Genomic DNA, 24328 nt, shown 5'->3' with positions numbered 1-24328 from the left:
CTGCAAGGCACCCTCAGACCAACACTTCCTCCTCAGTCTAGGGCCTTGACCCCTCAACTGATCCTTCAACCTTGGATCTAAACCCTTAGGCTGAGTCGGTGCCCGAGGCGAGACCTTCCTCCCTCTGCACCCCCTTCCAGATTTCAGCACCCTCCTAACGGGAAAAGTACCCCTGGAAGTCAATTTCGGGGGGACCCGGTTAACCGAGGCCCCACCCGCCAGGTCAGGCAACCCCTGAGCCTGGCATCCCAGCCCAGAACCTAAACCCTGAAACTGGGCCAACCCCAGAACCTCAGGCGCGCTGGTTACAGTCGCCCTGGGTCCTCCTGACACTAGGGGCTCCCCTGCACTGGAGGGCACATCGGGACAGCCTAGGCTCCCAACCTGGGGCTCCCTTGCGGAACTCTCCAGGCCCTGAGACTTCGGTTGGGGCACCTCGGGACACCTCCCCGTCTCACGCCTTCCTGCAGATAGGTCGTGAGGCCCTACAACCCTCTCTCCCTGGGACCTAGCTGGGCTATCTGCCACTTCTCTCACCTCGCTGGGTTGGGAGATCCCTGTACTACCCCCTTCAGGTTCACACCCCAATGCCTCCTCAGACACCCTGGTGATGTCTTCCTGGGGTAAATAAACTTCTAGCTCCTGTGAAGCTTCTGGTATGCTGCCACCAGTGTCCTCGCTGGACACACTCATCTGGAGGGCACGCAGCTTCATCTCCTTCATCCAAAGCTCGTGCGCCATCCTTTTCTCCTCCATCTCTTTCTCCAGCCTTGCTAAGTCCCCTGTGAGCTGTCTTTCCTCCCTCCGGTCTGTTAACTTCCTGACTTGGGCCACAGTGTACGTTTTTTGATTTTCTAGTACAAACTCCATCTTGCCCACTCAGGTTAGAGTACAGGTTTTGTGCAGTAACAATGTAGGGTGGTACCTTTAGTAATACCTCCTCCCACCACCAGAGTAAATTTGGAAAAAACAAAAACCCACAATTAGGAAGGCCGCTGTGAGAAAACTCCCGGTGTAGGCCTATGGACTACCCACAGTTATTGTTGAGTATATGTAGGCACAGCTCTATCCCACCACTGAACACCAATTTATGTTGGAAACAGCCCACTCCCACTCCGCAGGGTGGTGGTGGACCTTCCCAACACACAATGTGGTAGCTTGGCTCGAGTGGTCAGGAAACAGGCGCAGTGCTAAGCATACAATATACCCATACAATAACCATGCGTGCATCCGTTCCAAAAACGACTCTACACCGTAAAAATTATGAAAATATGCTTTCTTTATCTTTCTTCTCTTAGTTGCTGATTGGGAAAATAAATAACAATCACAATATACAAATTCTTAAATAGAGCAGGTCAAATAAATAATTGCTGTTTGCTGAAATAAATAGGGGTGATCATAAATAACAGGGCATAAATACAAGTGCAATATATACAGACAATTAAATACTTTGAGGTAATAAATACTGTACCAATAAATACTGTACCAATAAATACTGTACACCAACAAGTCCTGTGGACCTATAAATTCAGTGCAGCAATAAATAGACAAGAATTCAGTAAATACAGTACCCCCAATAAATAATTAGCAGTATACAGTAACACTCCTGTAATCAGATGACACTTCACTTCTGAAGGGCTGAATTGGCCCAGGCACAGCTTGTAGGGTGTGAAGTAGGCTTGAGGGGGGGCTACTCCCTGACTGAGGCAAAGGCTGAGGCCTAAACTGAGGTAGATCAAAAAGGGGGGAAATTCCAATGCCCTGGCTTCCCTCTCCACACAACCTCTCTAGGTTAGTCCCAGTTCACCCCAGGCACAGTCAGGTGGGTTTCAGCACCTCCCTAGCCCCTTAGAGTAGTCTCTCAGGTCTCCACAGGGCCTTAGGCGCCCTCTACTCCACTTACTGCCCTTTTTCTGCTGTTCCGACGCCGCTGGAGTCGTGTTGACGCCGTGAGGCGGTTCCGGTTCGGTCTCGGCGGCCTCGGCACAATGTCAGTTCTTTGACGACGCCGGCAGGCGGTTCCGGTCCGATGTCGGCGGCCTCGGTTCGAACTCGACCTCCGATTCGACGGCGTCGGGCAGTCTCTTCACGATGTCGACTTCGGGCGGCTCCGGTCCGATGGCGCACTCGGCTCCGATGACGTCGGCCGGCCTGGCCTCGCTGTCGACTTCCGGCGACTCCGGGGTGCGATCCTCACCCCCGACCTCCGGTGCTCCTCCTCACAGGTTCCGGGCGACTCCGGAGTGCGATCCTCACTCCCGACCTCCGGTGCTCCTCTACCTCGGTCTCCGACGACTCCGGAGGGCGGACTTCACTCCTCCGATGACGCCGCTCGCTCGACCTCGGTTCACCTCCTTCTCGACCCTTGGTATTCCTCTCGACCTCCGCCGGCGCCCTCTTACGACCTCAGGCGGCACCGGGTACGACGTCTGCTACCTCAGTCAGCGCCGCTTCTCCACCTCGGGCTCCAGGTCTTCGGCTACTCGACGCCAGGCTCCAGGGAAACCAGTTCTCAGGTCAGAATCTTGCTGCTTTCTTGGTTCTAAGGCCTGTTCCTGCTGTCCAGGTCCTTAGGATGGTTTTCTTCTGACTTCTTCCCACACAGGGCTATAGGCTGGGATCCATCAGTAGGGACCAGTATCAAGGGTGGGTTTATGGACCCCACTCCAGGCACAAGTTTCCACCCCTGCTGCTTCACTCCTTCCTCCTTCACTCTTGTGCTCCTCTCTCTTCACCAGTCAGGTGCCAACTGCCAGCTCCAACTGCCAACTGCCTCTCTTATCCTCCCAACATTCTAAACGGTTTCCAACTGTCACACAGTTCTGGAATCTCCTGGAAGGTTCTGGAAGGTGCTGGTAGGTTCCAGTGGATGCTGGTGATGTCACAGGAGGCCACCATTTTGTGCTTCAGGCCCTCAGACACAAGCTCTCAGGGGTAATTAAAGTGGCTCCCTGAATCTGCATCAATATGAAAAATGAAAACAACTGAGGGAAAAAGGGCCAAGTCCTACAGTTTTGTATTCAATTCCCACAGGATATTGTTATCCCAGTAAGACCTCCACAGGGCTCTAGAAATGCATTTTTATCCTGACTTGCAGCATGCACCGCTGTCCCATTATGAAGACTTCCAGCGATTGCTTACAGACTGACAACTCGGCTGATCATGCCACCCTACGGGAAGAAGCTTAAATGTATACCACCTTGCCTCTGTGCAACTCGCACAATTATGAAACTCACTCCTATTTGATATGAAATATTTTAGATCATTTGGAACTCACGAAAATTGTGTAGCTTTTCCATGATTTACATTAGGTCTTAATTTGAAATATCAGAAATCACTCCTTTTATAGACTGTTATTGTCTAGAAACGACCTTAAAACAAATGCAATGCCCTTAAACAGCTTATGCAAGGTTACTAACTATGTCACTTTCAAAACAAGACACTAGCGCCTGGTATCTCAATGTTCTTCCCGCTATGTACCTCTGGGCCCTCTGTTGCTTGAAGATTTTGGACCAGAACAATGTGCGGTCATATCCTGTCCAAAATAAACACACACATCAGGAGACATGTGCAGATGTGCACCATGGGGAACACGGACTGCAGTGTTTCACTGCCCTTGTGTTGAGAGCACCTTAAACACCACACAGTTTCCAAGGCGACCCAGGCGAGTGAAAAAGCTTTGTTTTACTTCTGGCAGTGGACAGGCTTAGGGCCTGATTTGGAGTTGACCCATCATGTAAAAACTCCCACCCCTGGAAAAAGTGGCAAAAAAAGAGGAGAATCAAATCCGCCCAATGGCGCCCTTGCCCACCATACTATCCCTAATTTGAATGAAATTAAAACTGAGGACCAAAGTAATCTCTCAGCACTATATAAAACTCTGTAAAACAAAAGTGCGCAGCTTGTGAGGCCCTAGTCATATTTCTCTTGTAGTTAAAAGCCAGAAAACATCTAACACCTTCTATCCCACCTATTCCCTTTACATCCATCACTTTGCCATACATTGTTCCCTCACTTCCTTTGTTGTTCTCTCTCTCCCCTCTCTCTCCAAATTTCTCTTCACACATTCCTCAGTTCACTCTCTCTTTATATCTTTAGGTCTCTCCCTCATTTCACTCATTTCATCTTTCTTCTTGCCACCATCTTCCCTTTCAGTCTTTCCTCAGTCAGCCACTTTGTTCTTTCTATCCTCTCTGCACATGTTTCGCTAGCTCTCTTTCCTCCCTCCTCTGACTCTTCTCCCCCCCCTCCTATTGGGTCTGCCTTTCTCCCCCACCCATTTGTCTTTCTTCTGCCCTGTTCCATCTCTCCTTCCTCCTTTTCTCTCGCTCCCAATTCATCCCCTCAAAATCTGCTTTTATATTTCTTTCTCTTCCCCTAAACCACAGGGCTCCACATTTTGGACCAAATTTTAGTCTGCCGGACAGGCTATCCCATTGCAAACACTACAGAGTATCCTGTCCCCCAAACCTTAGACTGCCCACCTCATCTGGACTGAGACGGGTGAACCTTAAGTTTTCTGTCCACTGAGTCAATTGTGTGGAGGCCGTCAGAGGAACAGCATTTCACTGGCCGTCCTATTTAGGGTGAAATGTTTTTTTTTCTTGTCGGTTACCACAAGGACAGTTTATTTTTGTTTTCCAGAAATAAACTCCTACTGAAAAAAACAAAACGTTAAAGGATTGGTGGATGGCCATGAAAACTGTTGGCGGCCACCCACCAAACGTTTTGAACACTGAAATGAACATCTGTGATAGCAGTTCCTCACAATGTACGGAGATGGCAGATGAGTGACGTCATTTCTAAATTTAAGGGATTTTGGTTCATAAGGAAGGCAGAGGTAATGTCTTTTGCGTCTGTCAAGTTCTAAATCGGATCAGTTGTCTTTTTCGCTCCATCCTCCATCTTTCTATTCAAACTTCCAAGTCAGCCTACTGTCCTCCTTTTGTTTTTTTGTATCCCTTGTTTTTGCTCTTTTCTCAAATCTCAGTCTTCTCCCTTTGTCTCTCTCCTCTCCTCTCCAGTCTCTTTTATTTCTCATCTCTTTCTCATCTGTTTGTCTCTCCCTCTTTCCATTCCATCTCCATCACTGTCCCTTCCTCCCAGTCATTCCCTCCTTTTTACCCTCGCCCCTCTTCCTTTAGTGTGTCCCTCTGCCTCATTTAATATCTTTCTCCTCTGTCACTGTTGATAATACTTAACAAAAAAAAATATTTTGCCCAGTGTGGGACCCATTTGGACTAGTTTAATGGGTTAATTCAATAAAATAATTTAACTCATTAGTCCTCGTGATGTCATTTATTTGAGAAAAGAACATGTTCATGGATTGTCAATTTTAGTATTCGTCTCTCATGCTAGTTATTGAAGCTTTAAAAAGAACTATGCACAGGTGAGAGCAAGGTGCATATAGGTGAGGGATTTCTATGTGCACACAGGTGAGTGATGAAAGTTGGGGGTGTGAGGAGCTTCGCACAGTTAATAGAGGCAAGGTTTACACACCTGTGAGATGTACATAAAGATCTACAGGCACACACATAAAGCTAGCACATGTACACAAGGGAAATGTGATTTAGTAAACATAAGTGCCAGGAAGGAAGGTGCACACAAGTGAGGTCTGTCTAGGTGCACACAGTACGAGAGAGCAAGAGTTGGGTGTGCAGGTGTATAAAACATGAGGCGTGGTTAAGTGCAACATATGCGGCTAAAATAATTACAGTACAGTGTCCATGAAAGATCCATGCATGCTAGACCCATACCAAATTTTTATGATAGTGACATAAAATATGTTTACGTGGAATGAATCTAAATGCAACTTACTTAGACAGTCACTAGTTATTCTGAAAATCTGCCATAGATCAAACACTCATGGGCTTACATTGGCCACACAAATCTATTAGTAAAAGAAACATGCTCCTTCGAGAATAAGCATCCTGGTTTTATGTGCAGGCAGGTAGTTGTGGCGGACGAAGGTCAAAGAACTGGAAATTGTATGTGAAAAGAGCATGTGCATTTTTACTGCGCAATGTTTACCTGGGACTGAATCTGTGGAGTCTGTGTATATGCTTGCTGTCATAGGTGGGGCTGCCTTTGTGTGTGACCCAGGCCACACTCTTTTTAATGAATATGTTCTTACGAGACACCATTGGGTATATGAGATTATGCCTGAGCATATATTGGATTTGCTTTTGCAAGTAGACATTCTGCCTAGGCTTTTGAGTCTGTATTTGAGTATTCAAGTCTTTTGCTAAGTGTATTCTAGTTGTGCCTAGGAACATGAAGGTGGTGGTTACCAAATGATGGCTGTGCCTGGGTATTTGTAGCAATGTTTTAAAAAAGTTATTTTTATCTTATGGAATGCAGATTTGTATAGCCAATGGCTACCCTAATGCTTCCCAGCGCTGAGTGGGCCAAGTACTCATCGTTAATCATCTATATCTGAGACTTGATTAATACTAATGCGGATAAAGCCATGTTTTTATACTTTTCTAAACGTAGTCTCATTAGGTTCTGTTCTTGATTCCCTTGGCAGAGAATTCCATTATTTGGGTGACAGATTGGAGAATGATCTGCCACCCCATCTGGATTTGTGAACATACGGCACCCTTAGGAGACCTACATTAGAAGATCGTAAGCGAGTCGGAAATTCCAAGGCGCTTAATGAAATGTACAACAGTGTTATTACACTGTTTTGCGATTCCCAATGGGGTCGCAAATAGTGAGGCTCATTAATATTAATGAGCCTCTCGCAAATTGCGAGCCCATCCGGAATGCTGGCCTTCCCAGGGATTGTGGCCTGCTGGTTTCAGCAGACCACCATGTCTGGAACTGCTTTTTAATAAAGCAGCTTTTTTTTAAAATGCAGCCCGTTATCCTTAAAGGAAAACGGGATGCATTTTTTTTTTTTTTTTTAAATGAAATGTTTCCGTTCCATCTTTTAAGGGCTGACAGTGGTCCCTAAGACCACTGCCTGCCCTTAAATAATATTTTTAGAGAGAGTCACAAAGTGGAAGGGGTTCCCTGGGGAAACCTCCCAAATTGCGACTGCATTACCACCCTTTTGAAGAGGGTGGCAATTTGCGAGTGTTTTGCGACCGCAATTGCGGTCACAAAACATTCACACATAGCCTTGCGGACGCAATTAGGAAGGGAAAGCCCCTTCCCAATTGCGACTCACAATTCCTAAATAACGAGCTGCAAATGAATTGTGACTCGGTATTTAGGAATTGTGCATGGCCAAACAGTGATTTTACATGTGCAAACGGGTTCGCAAACCTGTTTGCGCATGCAGAATCACATCGTACATCTGGCCCTAAATTCCTGAATAATGGCTGCTAGTGGTCGTACATATATATTGAAGAGTGTGGAGCTTAGTGAGAATCTCTGTGGGACTCCACACTTCAAAGGAACAGTCTCCTAGTAGCAGAGAGGTTACCAAATCTGAAAGGACCTTTCTTTTAAAAAATAAGAGAGCCAGTTGAGCCCATCCATTCTTATTCCTATTTCCCTATACCTGAGTGCTAGTTCTCATGCTAAACCGTGTCCTATTGCTTTTTTGTAGTTGGCTGTAAATTCCAGATGATTGAAGCTGACCTATTATGTCTCTTCTCTTTGCCTATGATGGCTGTGCTCTTGGATTTTTGTGGGTACACCACTGAGATATCACAACCGCGGTCTAGTCAGTATTTCGATGGGATCCAAAATGCCCGTTTAGCTAATTTAGTAAACATTTTCATTATCACTTATTGTAGGTTTTAGTGATGTTACGTCATGTAATGCTAACTAATTTGAAGATCACATGATGTGACTTCCTATGTTGTCACCATGGCCAAAGTTTGCATGAAATCACTTCCTGTGATGTCATCTGGGTAGACAAAGGACATTTGATGTCACTTCCACTACCCCTAGCATTTTGATGATTTGATTTCCATGTGGGATTGAGCCCAGATTTTCCAATTTCACACTATGGTATATGGCCAAAAGATCGGTATCTCTTCTCAGCATCAAATCCTAACAATTTGCTTTAGGAGGATAAGATTAGAGAGCAGATAACCAGTAGAATCTGATCTACTGTAATATCGCGTCAAGAGGCAATATTTTACCATGACAGTTTTACATAGCCCAAATCTTGTCCGAGGACATAAGAGCAAGCCCTTCACACCAGACAGATTACAGTTCATCTTTTTTGAGTACACAGAAGAAAGTTCTTTATGACAAGATAATAAATCTTATCATACTGTTACTGAAATTGCTGGTCACACAGGGACTCTCACTTGCACAACAGAAGCAGCTAACCAGTCCTTCTCTTGACTCTCCTCTACTCCTCCTCCCTCAAAGTCCACAGCACTGCAGACCGTGCGATGCAATTGCAATGGTGATTCAAAATGTTTACAAAATGATGACAGGCCTGCCCCTTGTAGCAACAGCAACATTGGTCCATTCAGTCTGGGGTAGGCCAGAAACATAAAGCAGGACCTTCATAGGTAGTGCTTTCAAGCTATGAATGATTGACGCCCCTGATTTGAAACAGTGGGCTGCACAGAGCCTAAGGATCCTGCATGGAAACTGCAGAGCATCTGACGGCATTGCAGATTCTCCAAATATTGTGCACACAGGGGCAAATGGCGCCCAATCTACACAACCTGCCAGGGTTTTTTCCCCCATACAAATGGAAAAAATATCTTCCTTTTGTGCTGGAAATAGCCCAATCTGGCAACGTACAGCTCATACAAATTCCCCGTTAATAGGCATGTGCATTACTTTGAAATGGAAATTAAGGGTAATCGACAGGAAGTGAGTATTACATTAATTCCTTCTCTAACCATACCCACTTCCCAATCTTGTCACTGGTTTGGTGTGGTTCCTGAGTTTTGCTAATTCCACCCCATCCGGTGACGTAATGGAAAAGAGTGCATTAGAAGAGGAGCTGTAGGGATCTGTCATGGCTTCTCATTTTACCCTGGGCTGTTGAGTCCTGTGCCCAAGGAAGGAAGAAAAGTGGCAGCAATGGGGGCTGCTGCAGTGAAATGGACAACTCCGAGGGAAGCCACTTCTCTCTACAATAGACCATGGATGGAGTAGTGCGCATCCCTGCACATGTGTATAGGTGCCTAAACTGATGTGTGATTGACATTTACCCAATTGGTATACCTTTGCTTACTTATGAGTACCTAGTATTTGGTACCAGTGGTACCCAGGGCCTGTAAGTTAAAGTCTCCCACTATGACTACAGCACTTATTGTGGCACCCTGGATGTGACAACGTGAAAACATGTATTCTAGCCTGCCATTGCAGACAGGCTGAGAAGTTTTAAACTGCTAATTCAACTTTGCCATTCATCCTAATGGCAAATCCCAAACCTCCCTTATTAATATATATGTCCCCTCTACAGCATGTCAATCAAGTCCTAAGACAGGGTGCAGTATAATAAAAAGTATGATGTCTTTTTTATATGTTATAATAGTAAAACCCCCAAATTGCCATTTTTACTGCAGAAAAGTTAGTAGACCCATTGACGAGTATGGGGTTACATGCTGAGAACTCAGCTGTGCTAACTTCTGAATGGTACCAGTAAAATTGATTCTTCAATTTATCAAAACATGTGTTACATTAAACCTGACTTGATGCCCAAGTTGAAGGTATTGCAATTTTTTAAAGAAATGCAACTTTTTAGAAAGTTGCCGAACTGTTGCCCAAGTTTTCCAGCGGCCATCTACAGATGCTGGCCACAAGAAAGCCTTCTGTCCTCCTAAGGAGAAGTGTGCATGACTCCAGGAGCGGGAACAATAGAGGCCTGCAGTTGGCAGCACTGTCATCTCTTCCTGGCAGGAAGCTACACAGGTTGAGCTCAAAAGACAACCTACAAAGAGGAAGTTGCTTTGAAGGGAAAATGGTGGACACATACAAATGGGGCTGCTCTTTCTTGAGTTAGACTGGTTGGCGTCTGGAACTGAGAGGGAAAACCAGTTGCCAAGCAAGTTTTTCCGTGTGCAAGCAGCCCCAGGTAGCCACACCGCTAGGGTGGGCTTCAAGCTCCACACATCAAGAGAGGGGTCTACCATCTTGGGAGTGGGAAGAATAGTGCACACTGAGATAGCTAGATGCCACACATTGCAGGAAGTTGTCATCAGGCTAGGAGGGTCCTAGTAGTCTATCGGCTAGTAATTGCTTCGCCCCCAAGGGCTCTTTCCGGGTATAAATGTGGCACCTGTGACACCCTGACCTCAGATCACATCTGGACAGGAGAGAGGACCAAAGAGGGACTTCTCTCCTGTTCCCTGGACTTGGCAAGAGAGGCTGTACCAAGCGCTGGACTGCACCTGCTGATCCTTGAGCTAGCAAAGAGAGGACTGTGGTGCCTGGCTTGTGAAAAAATCACTCCTGAGCCTTGGGCTGAAGCGGTGTACTCTAAAAGTTAGTTGGCTGACTTCCTGTTACAGCATCAAGGCCACAAAAGCTGAAGAAGCCCGTCCTGGCTAGTCAGAAGCCACAATCGCCTTATGACCACTAACCACCGCCAGACAGTCCAATTTTTCAAAAGTTGCACTCAAGTCTGCCAGACCTAAGAGAGTTGTTGGAGTTCAATTGTATAGCACAAGACAGACACTAGCCTTTACCAAAGGGAACCACTGGCTTTGCTGTGACTGGAGACCAGTAGTCCAGTGCCAACTGGACTTTTGCCAGACCAAAGAGGCCTTAGAGGGACATCAGCGCTTGTGGCCAAAGTCCCCTCACCTTCGACTGACAAACAAGGAGTAGCTCCAGGAAGACCCACGTCGACCGCACTGCATCCTCTACATCTTCAGGATCCCATATCCCCTGCATCAGGACCACTCTTATTAAAAGCCTATGGCAGTGCATCCAACTGCAGATGGCTTTGGTGACAAGGTAGCTATCCTACAACTCCTTTCTGACTGTCTTGCCATTCCCCCTGCTGGAATTGGTCAAATTCAAAGCGGGCCGGAGTAAGCAAACACAGGGCCTTATTTATGAGGCCTTGCAACACTTTTGCGCTGCCCTTGCGCCACTTTCTGTGACAAACCAGCGGTGTAAAAAATGCGCCATTGTGTGCCCTATTTAAAAAGTGACGCATCTAAGCAGATGCGTCACTTTGTGAAGCCCTGAACTACATTATACCTGCGTCACGTATAATGTATGCAAGGTGGGCATTCACCCGTAAAAAGCCTTGTGGAAGTGGTGCAGGGACGCCATTGTGTCAAAATCTTACGCCTGCCTAACAGCAGGCGTGAGACTGATGCAGGCATATTTACAATGGACTTGCCCATGTGTAATGACACAATTGCTGGAGTCGGGTTACTTGTGTGACACACTCCAACAATGCTCCATTACTGGGCCTACAGATACGTCAGAAATACTGACGTATCTGTAACTCCTTGCGACATGGAGTGGCGTACATTAAATATTGTGCATCCATCGTGTCGCAAGGAGGCTGCAGTGGAAACTGTTGCATCGCTGTTTTCATGCAGCGATGCAACAGGTTGCATAAATGAGGCACACAATGCTTTAAAAGTTTACTATGTTTTCGATCTACTTAAAAATCTATATCGCTGGAACCTTCTAGTCATTTTGTTCGTTTAGGTGCCTAAATGTTATAAAAATAAGATCTATTTTTATAAATTGTTGTCAGATTTCTTTTGTGTTGTGTGAATTTCTTATTTCATGTGTATGGTACTTCTGAATGTTTTACACTTGTTCCTTTGTTTAAGCCTAACTGCTCGACGCCATAGCTACCCAGGGATGAGTTAAGGTTTATAAAACAAGCCTGACGGAGCCCAAGTTGGTATCATGAGTGTGTTGCACAGTGAGATCCCACAACCACACCATATTATACACCACTTTCCTCACCGAAATGACTAGAGAAGGAAAAAGTGGAGAAAAGAAGAGAGAGTATGGGAAAATGAGACATGAATGGAGTTGAAGAAAGTGAGAAAAGGGGACGTGGAAGATGCAATAAATTGGGAAGAATGATAGAAAAAGGTAGGAACGAGAGGAAAGGGAATGTAAGAGGAAGAAAAAGGAATGACAAAGTATTCATAGAAGTCAGATGGGCGCAACTGATAGAAAAACACTCATACAGCTATCACAAAAACCAGGTGTGATAGGACTTGACTATAGCACTACACTAGAAACCAGCCATCTTGGCAGTTCGAATTGGGATGCTGATCTGTCTGTAAAAGCCATCTCATTTTATGCAAAGTATTTGAAGAACAGGCTTTGAGATCCTTGAACGTTCTAACTTCTTCCCTGTATTCAGAGACCACCAGCTTCTCAGATTCATAAAACAAATTGCGGTATGGATGATGGAGCTGAACTGTAGTTTGCAATAAATTGCTCATTTTGAAACAGGAGGAACATCTTATATTTTCCTATACCTCTTGCCCCTCCATACCTCCAATGTAATCTTTTCCACTTCTTCCTTTTTGCCATTTATTTTTGCCACTCGCTTCAGTGCCTGGACAGCGGCTTCTGGTCTTCCTGCTAGAATCTGCCAGCGGGCTGACTCTGCAAACCACCTGCAATAGCACAAGCAAACAGCATCTCAAAAGAGTATCCAAGTCATACATTTGTTTGATCTTCTGACTGATTGTTAGAGGACCTCAGTTTTTGATATATTCTTAGTGTGATTGTACTCCAGCATCAGAGTTACTTATTTTAAAGCAGTGAGAATGATTGCATTCAAGATATATTATTCACCATATGGCAGTGAGAGCAACCCAGTTTTAGATGTATTGATTGTGTGACAAGGTGAGTACCTCAAAGTCAGAAATTCTCATTGTGTGACAATGAGATTGGTTCAATGACAGACATGCCCCTCATGTGGAAGGAGAATTTATCACTGTCAAATATAATAACTTTGAGATACTTAAGGACAGATCTACTGACTGTGATACATTAGCCATGCTTAAGGGGCAATATACGAGTTGGAGAGAAATTAACTATTGTTTTGTAGTTAAAGCCATGGAAACGTACCAGGAGTAGAGGAAGAATATAAAAAAAGGCAGTGAGACAGCAAGTTGCAGCCAGCGCCAGTCTCTGATTCCATAGGCCACAGCCACGAGGATCAGCTGTCCAATGGAGTAGCAGTACCCGTTCATGGTTCCTACGATGGTGCGGACATTAGTGGGGATCCATTCCAAAGCTGAGGTAGTCACCCAAGAAAAGAAAACGATAAAGGGTAAATTAGCAAATCCCCTCTCATTAGGCATCTCACTTTCACTAAAATTGGTCAAAAAGTTTCCCAAATGGTATGAACTTTTTGCCTTGAAGTTCTTCATTACCATCTCACCTGACTTGTTCCTCCCAGTCCTTACCTTTGAGGGGTGAACCTCACACAATGACAGACTTCTCAAACTGCTCCAAATAGACTTTCTTCTATTTTAATACCTAGGCCCTCCTCCTCAACCCCTCCAGCTTCAAACACTTCTCAGTCTGTTTGTTTTCAAGGTCTTTTTCCAGTACAGCTTGAGGATGAATTGGCAGTTGGACACTTTCTATCAACTTAGGTAACATGAGTTTGAGGGTGCTGTAATGGGTGCAGATTGTAGTTATGTTATTGCAGATGCCTCCTGGATGTTGTGCTGCAGCGGATGCGGTGCAAGGCGTTGGCCCTCCAGGTATGGTTTATGGAGGCAGACCATGAGATGGCCTCTGTTGGAATCAAGGGATTACCGGGGAATTTTGGAGCGGGGAACCAAGTACCCAGCTCCTGATGTATAAACTTGGTAACAGTTTCAGATAATCATGCTATGAAAGACATGACTTGCGTATTAGGGTTGATAGATGTCCGAGGACATCTCTCTCGAGATAACTGGCTAAGTTTTTCCGATAAAGTCGCCTGTCAAATGTTACCAAAGAAATCGATTGCTCCAGTTCGTCTCAGGGAAAATTGGTTTGAGAGAGAAGTGAAGTTGTATGCCAAGGTCAGATGTGAACTAACCATTAAAGGAGGATCTGTTTTAGAGGTAATTTGCTCATTTCCCCAGTGGATAAAGTTTGCACACATTGGGCATGTTGGTTTGACAGAAAGCTCCTCATGTACCATTGGTGGACTGGTATGGACGCAAATGTGGAGTTATTTATGGATGGGTGTATATAATGCAGAGAGGATAATAAATATTTACTCACTTTAAATTCCCCTTTTGTCTCTGGTTGATACATTGAGAGAAAATGAGAGGTATGCTCTAATTATAGTTGATTACCATTCCAAGTGGGTTGAATGCACGTTTTATGAGAGAATACAACACCAGTGTTGTAATTTGTTTGTTCAAATAACTATTTCAGAGGGAAGCAGTCTTGACATTTTTAGTGACATAAAAAGACACAGTTCATGGAGACCTTTTTGTCTTCTTCTGGCATTAATCATTGTTGTGTGTCTTTGTATTACTTCAAGGGAATGGAACAGTGTAGAGAGTGAATTGCATGTTGAAGGAAACCATTCGATTGGGACTCCCATCTGGTTTAAATATCACTGAGGTGGGCTAAGACAGATTGTGGGGTTACAATAACATTCCTCATTCCACCATAAGAGTGGCTCCTTTCGTGTTATTGGCACTCGTCCAACAAGTTATTGCCAAATGGGATCCTGGAGGAGGAGTGGTTGCTATAGGATTCTTGGCGTAAATGATGTATGCCGAAGAGTGAAGGAAACGCAAACCAGACACAAACAGAGATATGATCATTTAAAATGAGTAAAAGAAGTGAATTTTAAATTTGTGGATGCTATTCTTCCATCAAAACACTTAACTACAATCTGATCCCTTAAGTAATTATCCAGTGTCCTATTAAACTCACACGTGGAATTAGGGATTTTTAACTCTGCTAAGAACCCATCAATCGACTCATGGTAATGTTGCTGTGGAGTACAAAATGTGTGACACTCCACTACTATACTTGTACAGTCAGTATTTTTCCATTCTATTCCCTGCTTCCACAAACTCACCTAAACATCTTGGGGTGGAGGTCCCAAAACAGGTAAATGATTGAAGATTATCTGACACTCTATTCCTAAGCAATTTTACAGCATTACTTTTTTCCTCAAAGGGTCAAATCTAGTACCATTAATGGCAGTCAAATAACTCTCAAAAGTGTTGTACTACTTTAATCTCTGCATGCCTGGTTCAGCTACGAACATGGTTGGAAGATCTGCATTTTGCATAATAATGATGATGTTGTATCTAAAAAATTGTGTTCATGCAAAGTGTTTTCAACACGTTCAACTTAATGATCAAAAGCTGATGCAAACTGTTCCAAAGCAAACCAGTTCAGCAGTATATTAATAACATACACTTACAGACAAATGCTACTCAAGACAAGAGGGAGCTGTCCTCCAATCAGGCACTAGTTTGCTTTCAGAATCAGCCAATATTATCTTTACTCTAATATTTCCAAAGGCTCAGGAGTATTGGCCATCACAATTCAAAGTCCAGAAAAGATCAAACAATGAGGAATGAGGAGCCTCTCATGAAATCAAAGGATATGTCTGAAAGTAGCTACACCTGGTTCTCAATTTCCTCCTGCCATACTGACACATCATGGTTTTCTTGAATCAATCAATCAATCAAAGCATTTGTATAGCGCACTACTCACCCGGAGGGTCTCAAGGCGCTAGGGGAGGGGGTCGCTACTGCTCGAACAGCCAGGTCTTGAGCTGCTTCCTGAAGGCGAGGTGGTCCTGGGTAAGGCGGAGGTGGGTCGGAAGGGAGTTCCAGGTCTTGGCGGCGAGGTAGGAGAAGGACCTTCCTCCTGTGGTGGCTCTTTGGATGCGGGGGACGGCGGCGAGGGCGTGGCTGGTCGACCGAAGCTGGCGTTTGGGAGCGTAGAAGTTGAGGCGGCTGTTGAGGTATCCTGGGCCTTGGTTGTGTAGGGCTTTGTGTGCGTGGGTGAGGAGACGGAAGGTGATTCTCTTGTTGACCGGGAGCCAGTGCAGGTCTCTCAGGTGTCCGGAGATGAGGTTGCGGCGGGGGATGTCCAGAGGCGTTCTGGATCCGCTGGAGTCTCTTCTGGAGTTTGGCGGTGGTTCCGGCATAGAGGGAGTTGCCGTAGTCCAGACGGCTGGTGACGAGGGCCTGGGTGACCGTTTTCCTGGTCTCGGTGGGGATCCACCGGAAGATCTTACGTAGCATGCGCAGGATGTTGAAGCACGCCGAGGAGACGGCGTTGACTTGTCTGGTCATGGAGAGGGAGGCGTCCAGGATGAAGCCCAGGTTGCGAGCATGGTCTGTTGGTTTGGGTGCGTTGCCTAGGGCGGGGGGCCACCAGGAGTCGTCCCAGGCGGAGGGTGAGGAACCCAGGATGAGGACTTCCGTCTTGTCCGAGTTCAGTTTCAGGCGGCTGTTATTCATCCATTCGGCTACCTCTTTCATCCCTTCGTGTAGGTTGGCTCTGGCGGTGTCGGGGTCGTTGGTGAGGGAGAGGATCAGCTGGGTGTCGTCGGCGTAGGAGATGATGTTGAGGTTGTGCTGGCGTGCGATGGCTGCGAGGGGGCTCATGTAGACGTTGAAGAGGGTTGGGCTAAGCGAGGAGCCTTGAGGAACGCCGCAGATGACTTCGGTGGCTTCTGATCTGAAAGGTGGGAGGCGGACTCTCTGTGTCCTTCCGGTGAGGAAGGAGATGATCCACTCCAGTGCCTTCTCCTGGATTCCGACGTTGTTGAGGCGCTGCACTAGGGTACGGTGGCAGACTGTGTCGAAGGCTGCGGAGAGGTCTAGGAGGATGAGGGCCGCTGTTTGCTGGTGGTGGTGGATCGTGGTCCTTCTGAAGCTGAAGTGGACGCAGCTGTGGTCCATCCAGTGGAGTCCGGTGGCGTGGCTGAAGGAGATGTCCTTGCTGGATGAGAAGATGGCGTTGAGTGTGTGTCCCGCGTAGTGGGTGGGGGTGGTCACCAGTTGCTTGAGTCCAAGGTTTGCGAGATTGTCCAGCAGGGTGGTGGTGTTGCGGTCGTTGTTGTTCTCCAGGTGGGAGTTGAGGTCCCCGAGGAGGAGGTGGTCAGCGGAGGCTGACCACCTCCTCCTCCTCCTCCTCCTCCTCCTCCTCCTCCATTTCACCCTGGTAAAGTAAACCTTTTTCCAGGCCTGAACCTTCCTTTTTAATACATATACGTCTCAATGGGAGAAGGGTGCCATATATTTAAATAGTGGGGCATGTACTTTTAAGTTTTACATATTCCTGTCTTGATTTAGGAGGCTTAAAAGTTAAAACCTCAATCGTGATGACTGGGACGAGGAGGAGGGACCTAGAGGTAGTGGACACAAAGATAAGCTGCACCAAAATGCTTGATGGCTTCACCTGAACTGATCACTGGAGCAGTACGTGTTATCACACGACCGTTTGGTATGTGTTGTCGCACTCTAGCACATTCACTGTGTGCTCAGGTCATACTCAACATCATGAGCAGGTAAGTCAAAGCACATGGACACGTCATTTGGTAGTGCCTCTAAAGTTGTGGGTCCTAGGCCTACATGCTAGATCAATAATGGACACAGACACAAGAGCATTGGCGGCCCGTGGATGGTAGGGCGGTAGGCTGGGGGGTATTCGACAGATGACCACAAGGGAAATTTAAATTGTCTGTCAAAATGCCCCCCCACCCGGCCGCACCCCCCACCGCTCTTACCTGCACGGGCCGCTACTGCATCAGAGTAACAGTACTAGAACTGGCCATGAGCACGTGCACTTGGGACCTTTTATTGACAGGGTCACCTGACGGGTGATGCCTGTGTTTGATGGGTGTGTGTGAAAGCCGGCCCTCAGGAAGTGTATGGGAAACAGTTATGTGCTAGAATACACGTTTGTGTCCAGAAGGAAACTACATTCCTCTAAAACTAAATTGAAAATGAAATCAAGTCCAACCTTTGGGAATAAATAAAGCACACTAGACACCACTGAGCCTCTAAACCTCGAGAGGCAGTCCGCAGGACAAGACTGGGCAGATGGACAGACGCAGCCGGGAGCACCCAGATGACTCTGGCCACAAACAGGGTGTAGATTAAGTCCGGGTCCTTCAACAGCATGTCAGTTGGGTCAAAGTCCTCACACACGATGTTAGCCTGTCCCACGGGCCCTTGCGGTGGTGTGGTTAATGTCAAAAGTTCAAACTGGGGTGCATCAGGAACATTGGAGGAAGTGCACTGCAGAGTTTTCTTTGGGAGCGTCCTCACTCCATGAAGTTCTTCTGAAGACCCAGTACCTCCTGGTACCTGTCGGTTGAGCAGCTTCCAGACCATCTCTGCTACGGGGATTCCCTTGAGGCCCTTTCCGATGGGTTGCCATGGGACCATGTGGACTGTGCAGGGCTGCACGTGGGCTGCATGATCACTGACAGAAACCATGGCCAAGCCATTCGTGCAAACGCAAGGGTGGGTGACACATGGTCGGGTGTGCTTGCCAACAGGACCCAGGTGCAGATGGGGCTAGCAGATTGTCACTGAACAATTGGTCCCTCACAGTGCCAGGAGTGCCCCTTTTGTCTCTTGGTGGTTCGTGAGTGTAAGGCTCCATCCCAGTGTTCTTGCCATTAGATGACTTGTACAGCAGTTGATTAGAACTTAAAGGAGTGAAGATGATTGGAGGGACCCAGCATACCTGTAGCTCGGTGTGAATGCTGGTGCTGTTCTTCTCATTCAGCATGCACAGTTGCTAGAAGGAATGCCATCTACATCCAGCAGCCACTGGTGGTGGCTGGATGGTTGCTCTGGGAAGCGTGGGGCGAACACCTGGTTATTGCCTGCGAATGGCTTACTTTCGGTTCTCCCACTGGGTTGTCACCAGTGACATCGCTGCCCCTCGGTGGCTTACTTGTGTCAGTGGGTGCACTCTCCAGTAGTGACACGAGTCCTCGGTCTTGTCACATTTGATCACTTCTGTACATCTGAAGTCTGCAGGTTCTTCAGTGTGACAAGTCTGGTAACACACTCTGCTTCAGTATGACAGGCCTGGTGGCACACTTCTCTCCTTTCTCAGTTCCTGCTTGTGCCACACGTTGCACGTGTTCTCTTTTTTTTCTTGTGCGAGGTGGTGCCAGCCCACATGTCTGTGGATCTCTTCACATGGCTCTCTTGCGGTCCCGTCCTGTTCATAGCACTGTGCATCTTCTCTCATCATGGACCTCTTGCAGTCCAGTCCTGTCTGTAGGACTGGTTATCTTCTCGTCTTCTTGTTGCAGTGGTGGCAGTTTTCAACTAGGGGCATGTGATTCCCCTCGAGCCTGTAATTGGTCAGTGGGCGAGTCAGTCTTTAGGCAATGTGGTGGGCACCCCCTGAATAGTCTCTGTCCCACTGCAGGACATTGCTACTTGCAGTTGGGGTGTAAATGATCTCCTTCCTGTATTCGGGCCACACTGGGCCTTTCCTCCCCTCTTGTCTCTACCTTATGATATGTCTATCTTTTTATTACTTCTTTTTTTAAATATACTTTTGTATCATCTACAACCCGGTTGCTGCAATTTATTTACTAATTTAATTGAAAGTACATTTTTGATCTGTTCCTTTTAGTCTTATTAGGTATCAATAGTTAGTAATACATTTTGAAAAACTATTTCACTTTTGTTTTCTAATAAATCCCTTGTATGCATCTTTACCTTACAACTAGTGGACTTGCAGCACTGATTGTGCCACTCACTTAAGTAGCACTTTAAACACATCCCAGGCCTGCCATTACAGCCTGTCTATGTGCAGTTTTAAACTGCCATTTCACCCTGGTAAAGTAAACCTTTTGCCAGACCTGAACCTTCCTTTTTAATACATATACGTCTCAATGGGAGAAGGGTGCCATATATTTAAATAGTGGGGCATGTACTTTTAAGTTTTACATATTCTGGTATTGAAAAACTCTTAAGATAGTTTTTGACTACTTCAAGGCCAACCTCTGTCACATATATACTAGTTTTGTGAATGTTATGATATGTGTATCTTTTTATGACTTCTTTTTTTAAATATACTTTTGTATCAACTACAAACCGGTTGCTGCAATTTATTTGCTAATTTAATTGAAAGTAATTCTTTGATCTGTTCCTTTTAGTGTTCTTAATAATTAGTATTACTTTTTGAAAAACTATTAAAATTTTCTTTTCCAATAAATCCATTGTAGGTATCTTTACCTTGCAGCTTCTCTACCCAAGCCCAGAAGGGTTGATTGGATTGCCCAATTACCTATCGCAGGTCCACTAGGAGCATTACATTTACATGCCCAGGGGACATGGAGTGCCACTTTATTAGGGACTTATATGTAACTTAAATATGCCAATTGGGTGTAAACCAATCTCACATGTTTTAAGGAGAGAGCAGAAACACTTTGGCAATGGTTAGCAGTGGTAAACGAGTTCAGCAGAAATGGAGGAGTGAAGGCAAAAGGATTGAGTATGACCCTCCAGAAAGAGCAAAGTCCTACAATATGCTTAAGCTATCTTGAAATATACATTCTCAATACATTTCTGTGCATATGTTAATGTTGATATTGATGTAAAACATTTTAATTCTGGAAAATCTCCTGAAGGACCGACAGCATGCCAGTGCAATGGGAGGCTAAATGTAGGATTCCATTGCCCATAGCCCCCCTCTCATCTGAGTCTGCCAGTTCCCCCTCACCACCACCTCTGTGGCAGCCAGACATTCCTCTAAGGAAATTCTGCCTTATTTTCAATTAAGGCCTAACTGCTCACTTGCCTAGACCTTTTACTACCATAGCTTTTTATGAGGAAAATGATAACTCCTTGGAAGCCATGGTGTGTTGAGCTGATTGGTGTTAGAGGGACTGGCTCAGAAGGTAGAGTGTGTTGATCTAAGCATGCCCCTTAAGCAATTAGGAATTCTGCTTACCAGTTCTTTTCTTTCTTTGTTTCTTCATGTTGAGATGGGAATGTCCCCTGTTTGGTGGACAACATGGAGCCCTTCCCTTAGTTAACCAACTAGAAGTGAATCTGGTATTCTGACTTTGTTTTGGCCCCTACACATAAAATTCTGTAGGTGTAATAATGCCTAGGGCCAAAATTGACAAGAGTTCGGCTCTGAAGCCAGGTGTGAATGCCAAAAGAGTACCCTTAACTGACATAAGAACACTACCTGTGTCCCTGGGACATGTGGAGACAGCATACTGTTTTTCAATAAATATTGGTTGGACCAGCCTTTTTTCCTGTTCTAAGAAAGAGCGAAATGCCTACTGGCTTGTTCATTTGAATTTCTGCTTGTGTGTCATGCCCAGAATCTATGCTGACATCCTCATGTGTATTGCGACTGCATGTTGTTTGTACCAAGTCTGCTAGAAGTACTTCTGTTGTTTGTGAGAGCATGTATGTTGTAGCCAGTGGAATCCATTTTAGAGTGACTCTGGTTTTGACATGGCACAAGGAGGAGCTGTTGATACTGCCTCACCACACGTTAGAAGTGTATTTCCTGCATTCCTGAGCTGAAGACTGTAGCTTCAGACACTAAATTGTGGAATAGGAGGAGAAAGGGCTATCTTTAGACATTTCTTGTGACCTATTTAGGAGAGGATTTCTGATTAGTCCTCTCTGAGCACTGCCATATGGGAGACGGTAGGGCAAACTTGTACCTGCACTTTACACAGTGTATCCTTATCCTCAAAAGGGAACTAAAGATAAAAGTGGTACCCAGTCCGTTCCACTTCGTTCCAAGTCCAAGCTGCTCAACTTACAAAGGACCGAGGCACTCCACAGAGCCCTCAAAGTGCTGCTGTAATCCAGCCGTGGTATTGAAAATAGCTGGTCAGTCTGAGATGAGGGGGCATCACCTGTAATCTTCACATCTTGCTGGAAAACCTGTGGCTCTGTCTGAGTCTTCGAAGTCTACCTGACTGTTGAGAGGAGAGAAGGGGACACCTTGTCCCAAATGAGTAGTCAGCTCGAGGAGGTGAAACCCAGCTGCCTACTTAGGCATGAGGCTGATTTCTATGGGTGTGTGTCTGGAGCCAACCTACGTGAACCCGAGGGTCTCTCAATCTCTTTGCCTGACCAAGAAACGAAGGTCCAGATGTACTAATCTATACTGTGGTTCCAAATGCTCTGCTTCTCTCAATAGGAACATTTTGTAACAGTAGAACAGGTTCTCCTCTGTACCAATGCCTTTTTAGGAGTTGGTAAATTTTTACCAACTGCTAAAATCGGATTGCGAACATTTTGCAATTTGGAAGGGGAATATTGAGGGAATTTTTTCCAAATTGTGAATTGATACCATAGGTGTCAATGGTAGTGACCAGGTTTGAGGGCCAACACCATTAAACGGTAGTGACTTCCAAGTTGGAGCAGTAACACAGTCACAAAAGTGAAGGGGTCACCTGTGGATCCTTTGGCCTTTCAGGAATTGTGAAACACATTTTTAGGGGACTATGCAGTGTGCATGGCCCATGACAAACCCTGAGAGACCCTCTTTTAAAAAGCTATTATTTTTCCTTAAACAGTTTTGTTTCCTTAAAGCAAAAGAAGCTGCTTTTGAAAAAAATATTTTCTTTAGAAACTATCATAGGCATGGAGGTTTGTTGAGCCTTGATGTCCCATATCCCTATGATTGTGGGCAATAAAATTGAGTCACAATTTGAAACCTACTTAATGAATAATAATTAGGTAGGTTGGAGTGCGACTCAGTCAGAATCTGAATTTTGCAAACCGATCTATTAGTAAAGAGCTCAGCTCACAAAAAAAACTGGTCGCAAATTGAAACTAATTGTTGCAACCATTGTAAAAGTACGTCCCACCCCAATTTCATAAGTGACAATCCACTCCATTGACAGTCATAGTGAAGACAGAGGACCTATGCTCTCTCTCCCTTTGTGGACCTAAGGATCTTGCTCCAGGACCAAGGGTTAGAGGAAAAGGATTCCCCACCATGATAGTTGGAACTAATGTCTGATGTGTTGTCAACAAAACAAAGGAGTCATCAAATGTTGACATGAAGGTAAAGAGGCAGGCCTCCAGAATGAGCTCTGGTGACCATTGAGGATAACAGCTGCACAATAACTCTAGCTGCCATACACAAGCTGCCCTGTGAAGGATTACAGCATACACAACAAGATGATGGATGGAGTGCTGAAACTTTTCAACCACTCACGCCCCACCACAGATCTGAGTTTAATCCATTGTTCTTTTGCTCACAATGCCACCCCAGTTTGACCCAGCGATATGCAAATCAGTCTTGGCCCTGTTCCTCATGGGAACAGTCCATCCCGAACTGCCAGGCCAGTTCCTCCCCGTACCAGAAACAAGCATCCAGGGACCAGTTTTGTGGTATTACCCCTCATCAGAAGGCTAGCTTGAATCCAGTGGCACAGCGAGCAAGGGACCCACGTCTGGGCATACCCTTGGCCACTTAGGGAGAACATAGCAAACACAACAAGATGATGGATGGAGTGCTGAAAATGTTTCAACCACTCACCCCGTAACAGATCTAGGTTTAGTCCATTGTTCTTTGGCTCACTATGCCACCCCAGTTTGGACCCAAGCACATGCAAAGAAGTCTTGACCCTGTTTTTTATGGGAACAGTCCAGCCCGAACAGCCAGGCCAGGTCCTCCCTGGATGGAAAACAATCATCCTGGGACTGGTTTCAGGGTATTACCCTTCATCAGCCAGGCTAGCTTGAATCCAGTAGCACAGCGAGCAAGGGGCTCATGTTTTGGCCTACCCTTGGTCACTGTCAAGCATTACAGACTGACCTTTGGTCACAGATTACAGGATTACAGGAAAGCTGCTCTACCCTGCCATAGTCAGTCTGTATGTGTGCCTTTGTCTCAGATTTTCTGTTTCCCTGCGTATATACCCGTAGGATCTGTAGAGTGCTTAGCAGAAGTGCAACTTTTTATGTACCATTTTATGGTTTGGTTAAGATAAAGCACTACTTTTTCACTAAAAGAAAAGGGCTGAGATGCATATTTCGCATATGGCCCATATTGTTTGTTTGCTTGATTTCTTAAACTATACCCCCGCACCCACTACTTTCCTGAGACATGCGGGCTGCTCTTCCTCACTACCACTACAGTAGGGATGCACTTTGTCCAGTTTGCATCGCCATAGTGTGGACTCCAGAAGACCAGTGGCAAATAACCCCAACCACAAGATTGAGGCCCTTTAACCCATATTTACAGTGATGCCCCCAATTGGGTTCTGACCATTCCCTCTTTCATTTATATGCCTACTATTGTTATTGATAGTGTAGGCTATCTGTGGCATCATCAGTGCCACATGTTTGAACTTTCACACAACACGCAGTCATAGAAATGGCACAGAAGAAAGCAAGTCCCACACTGAAAGGGATTTTGAACAATAAAAAACAGTAGAGGAAGCTTTGACTGAAAGCAGTTGGGGTTC

At 45.7% G+C, this 24328-nt stretch overlaps 1 protein-coding gene across 2 annotated transcripts in view; it reads right to left on the bottom strand.

The window, feature by feature from the left end:
• LOC146798598 (solute carrier family 22 member 6-A-like) overlaps positions 1-24328 on the bottom strand; it is a 536863-nt gene that overhangs the window by 264652 nt on the left and 247883 nt on the right. For both annotated transcript variants that reach the window (XM_085625904.1, XM_085625905.1), the window contains exons 4-5: positions 12988-13156; positions 12407-12530 (exon numbers count right to left, since the gene is read on the bottom strand). In XM_085625904.1, coding sequence (XP_085482030.1) covers positions 12407-12530; positions 12988-13156 — 293 coding nt within the window. The remainder of the gene's footprint in view (positions 1-12406; positions 12531-12987; positions 13157-24328) is intronic.

This window comes from Triturus cristatus, chromosome 9, assembly GCF_964204655.1.
Source record: "Triturus cristatus chromosome 9, aTriCri1.1, whole genome shotgun sequence".
Taxonomy (NCBI): domain Eukaryota; kingdom Metazoa; phylum Chordata; class Amphibia; order Caudata; family Salamandridae; genus Triturus; species Triturus cristatus.
This window is presented reverse-complemented; position numbering and strand designations above follow the sequence as displayed.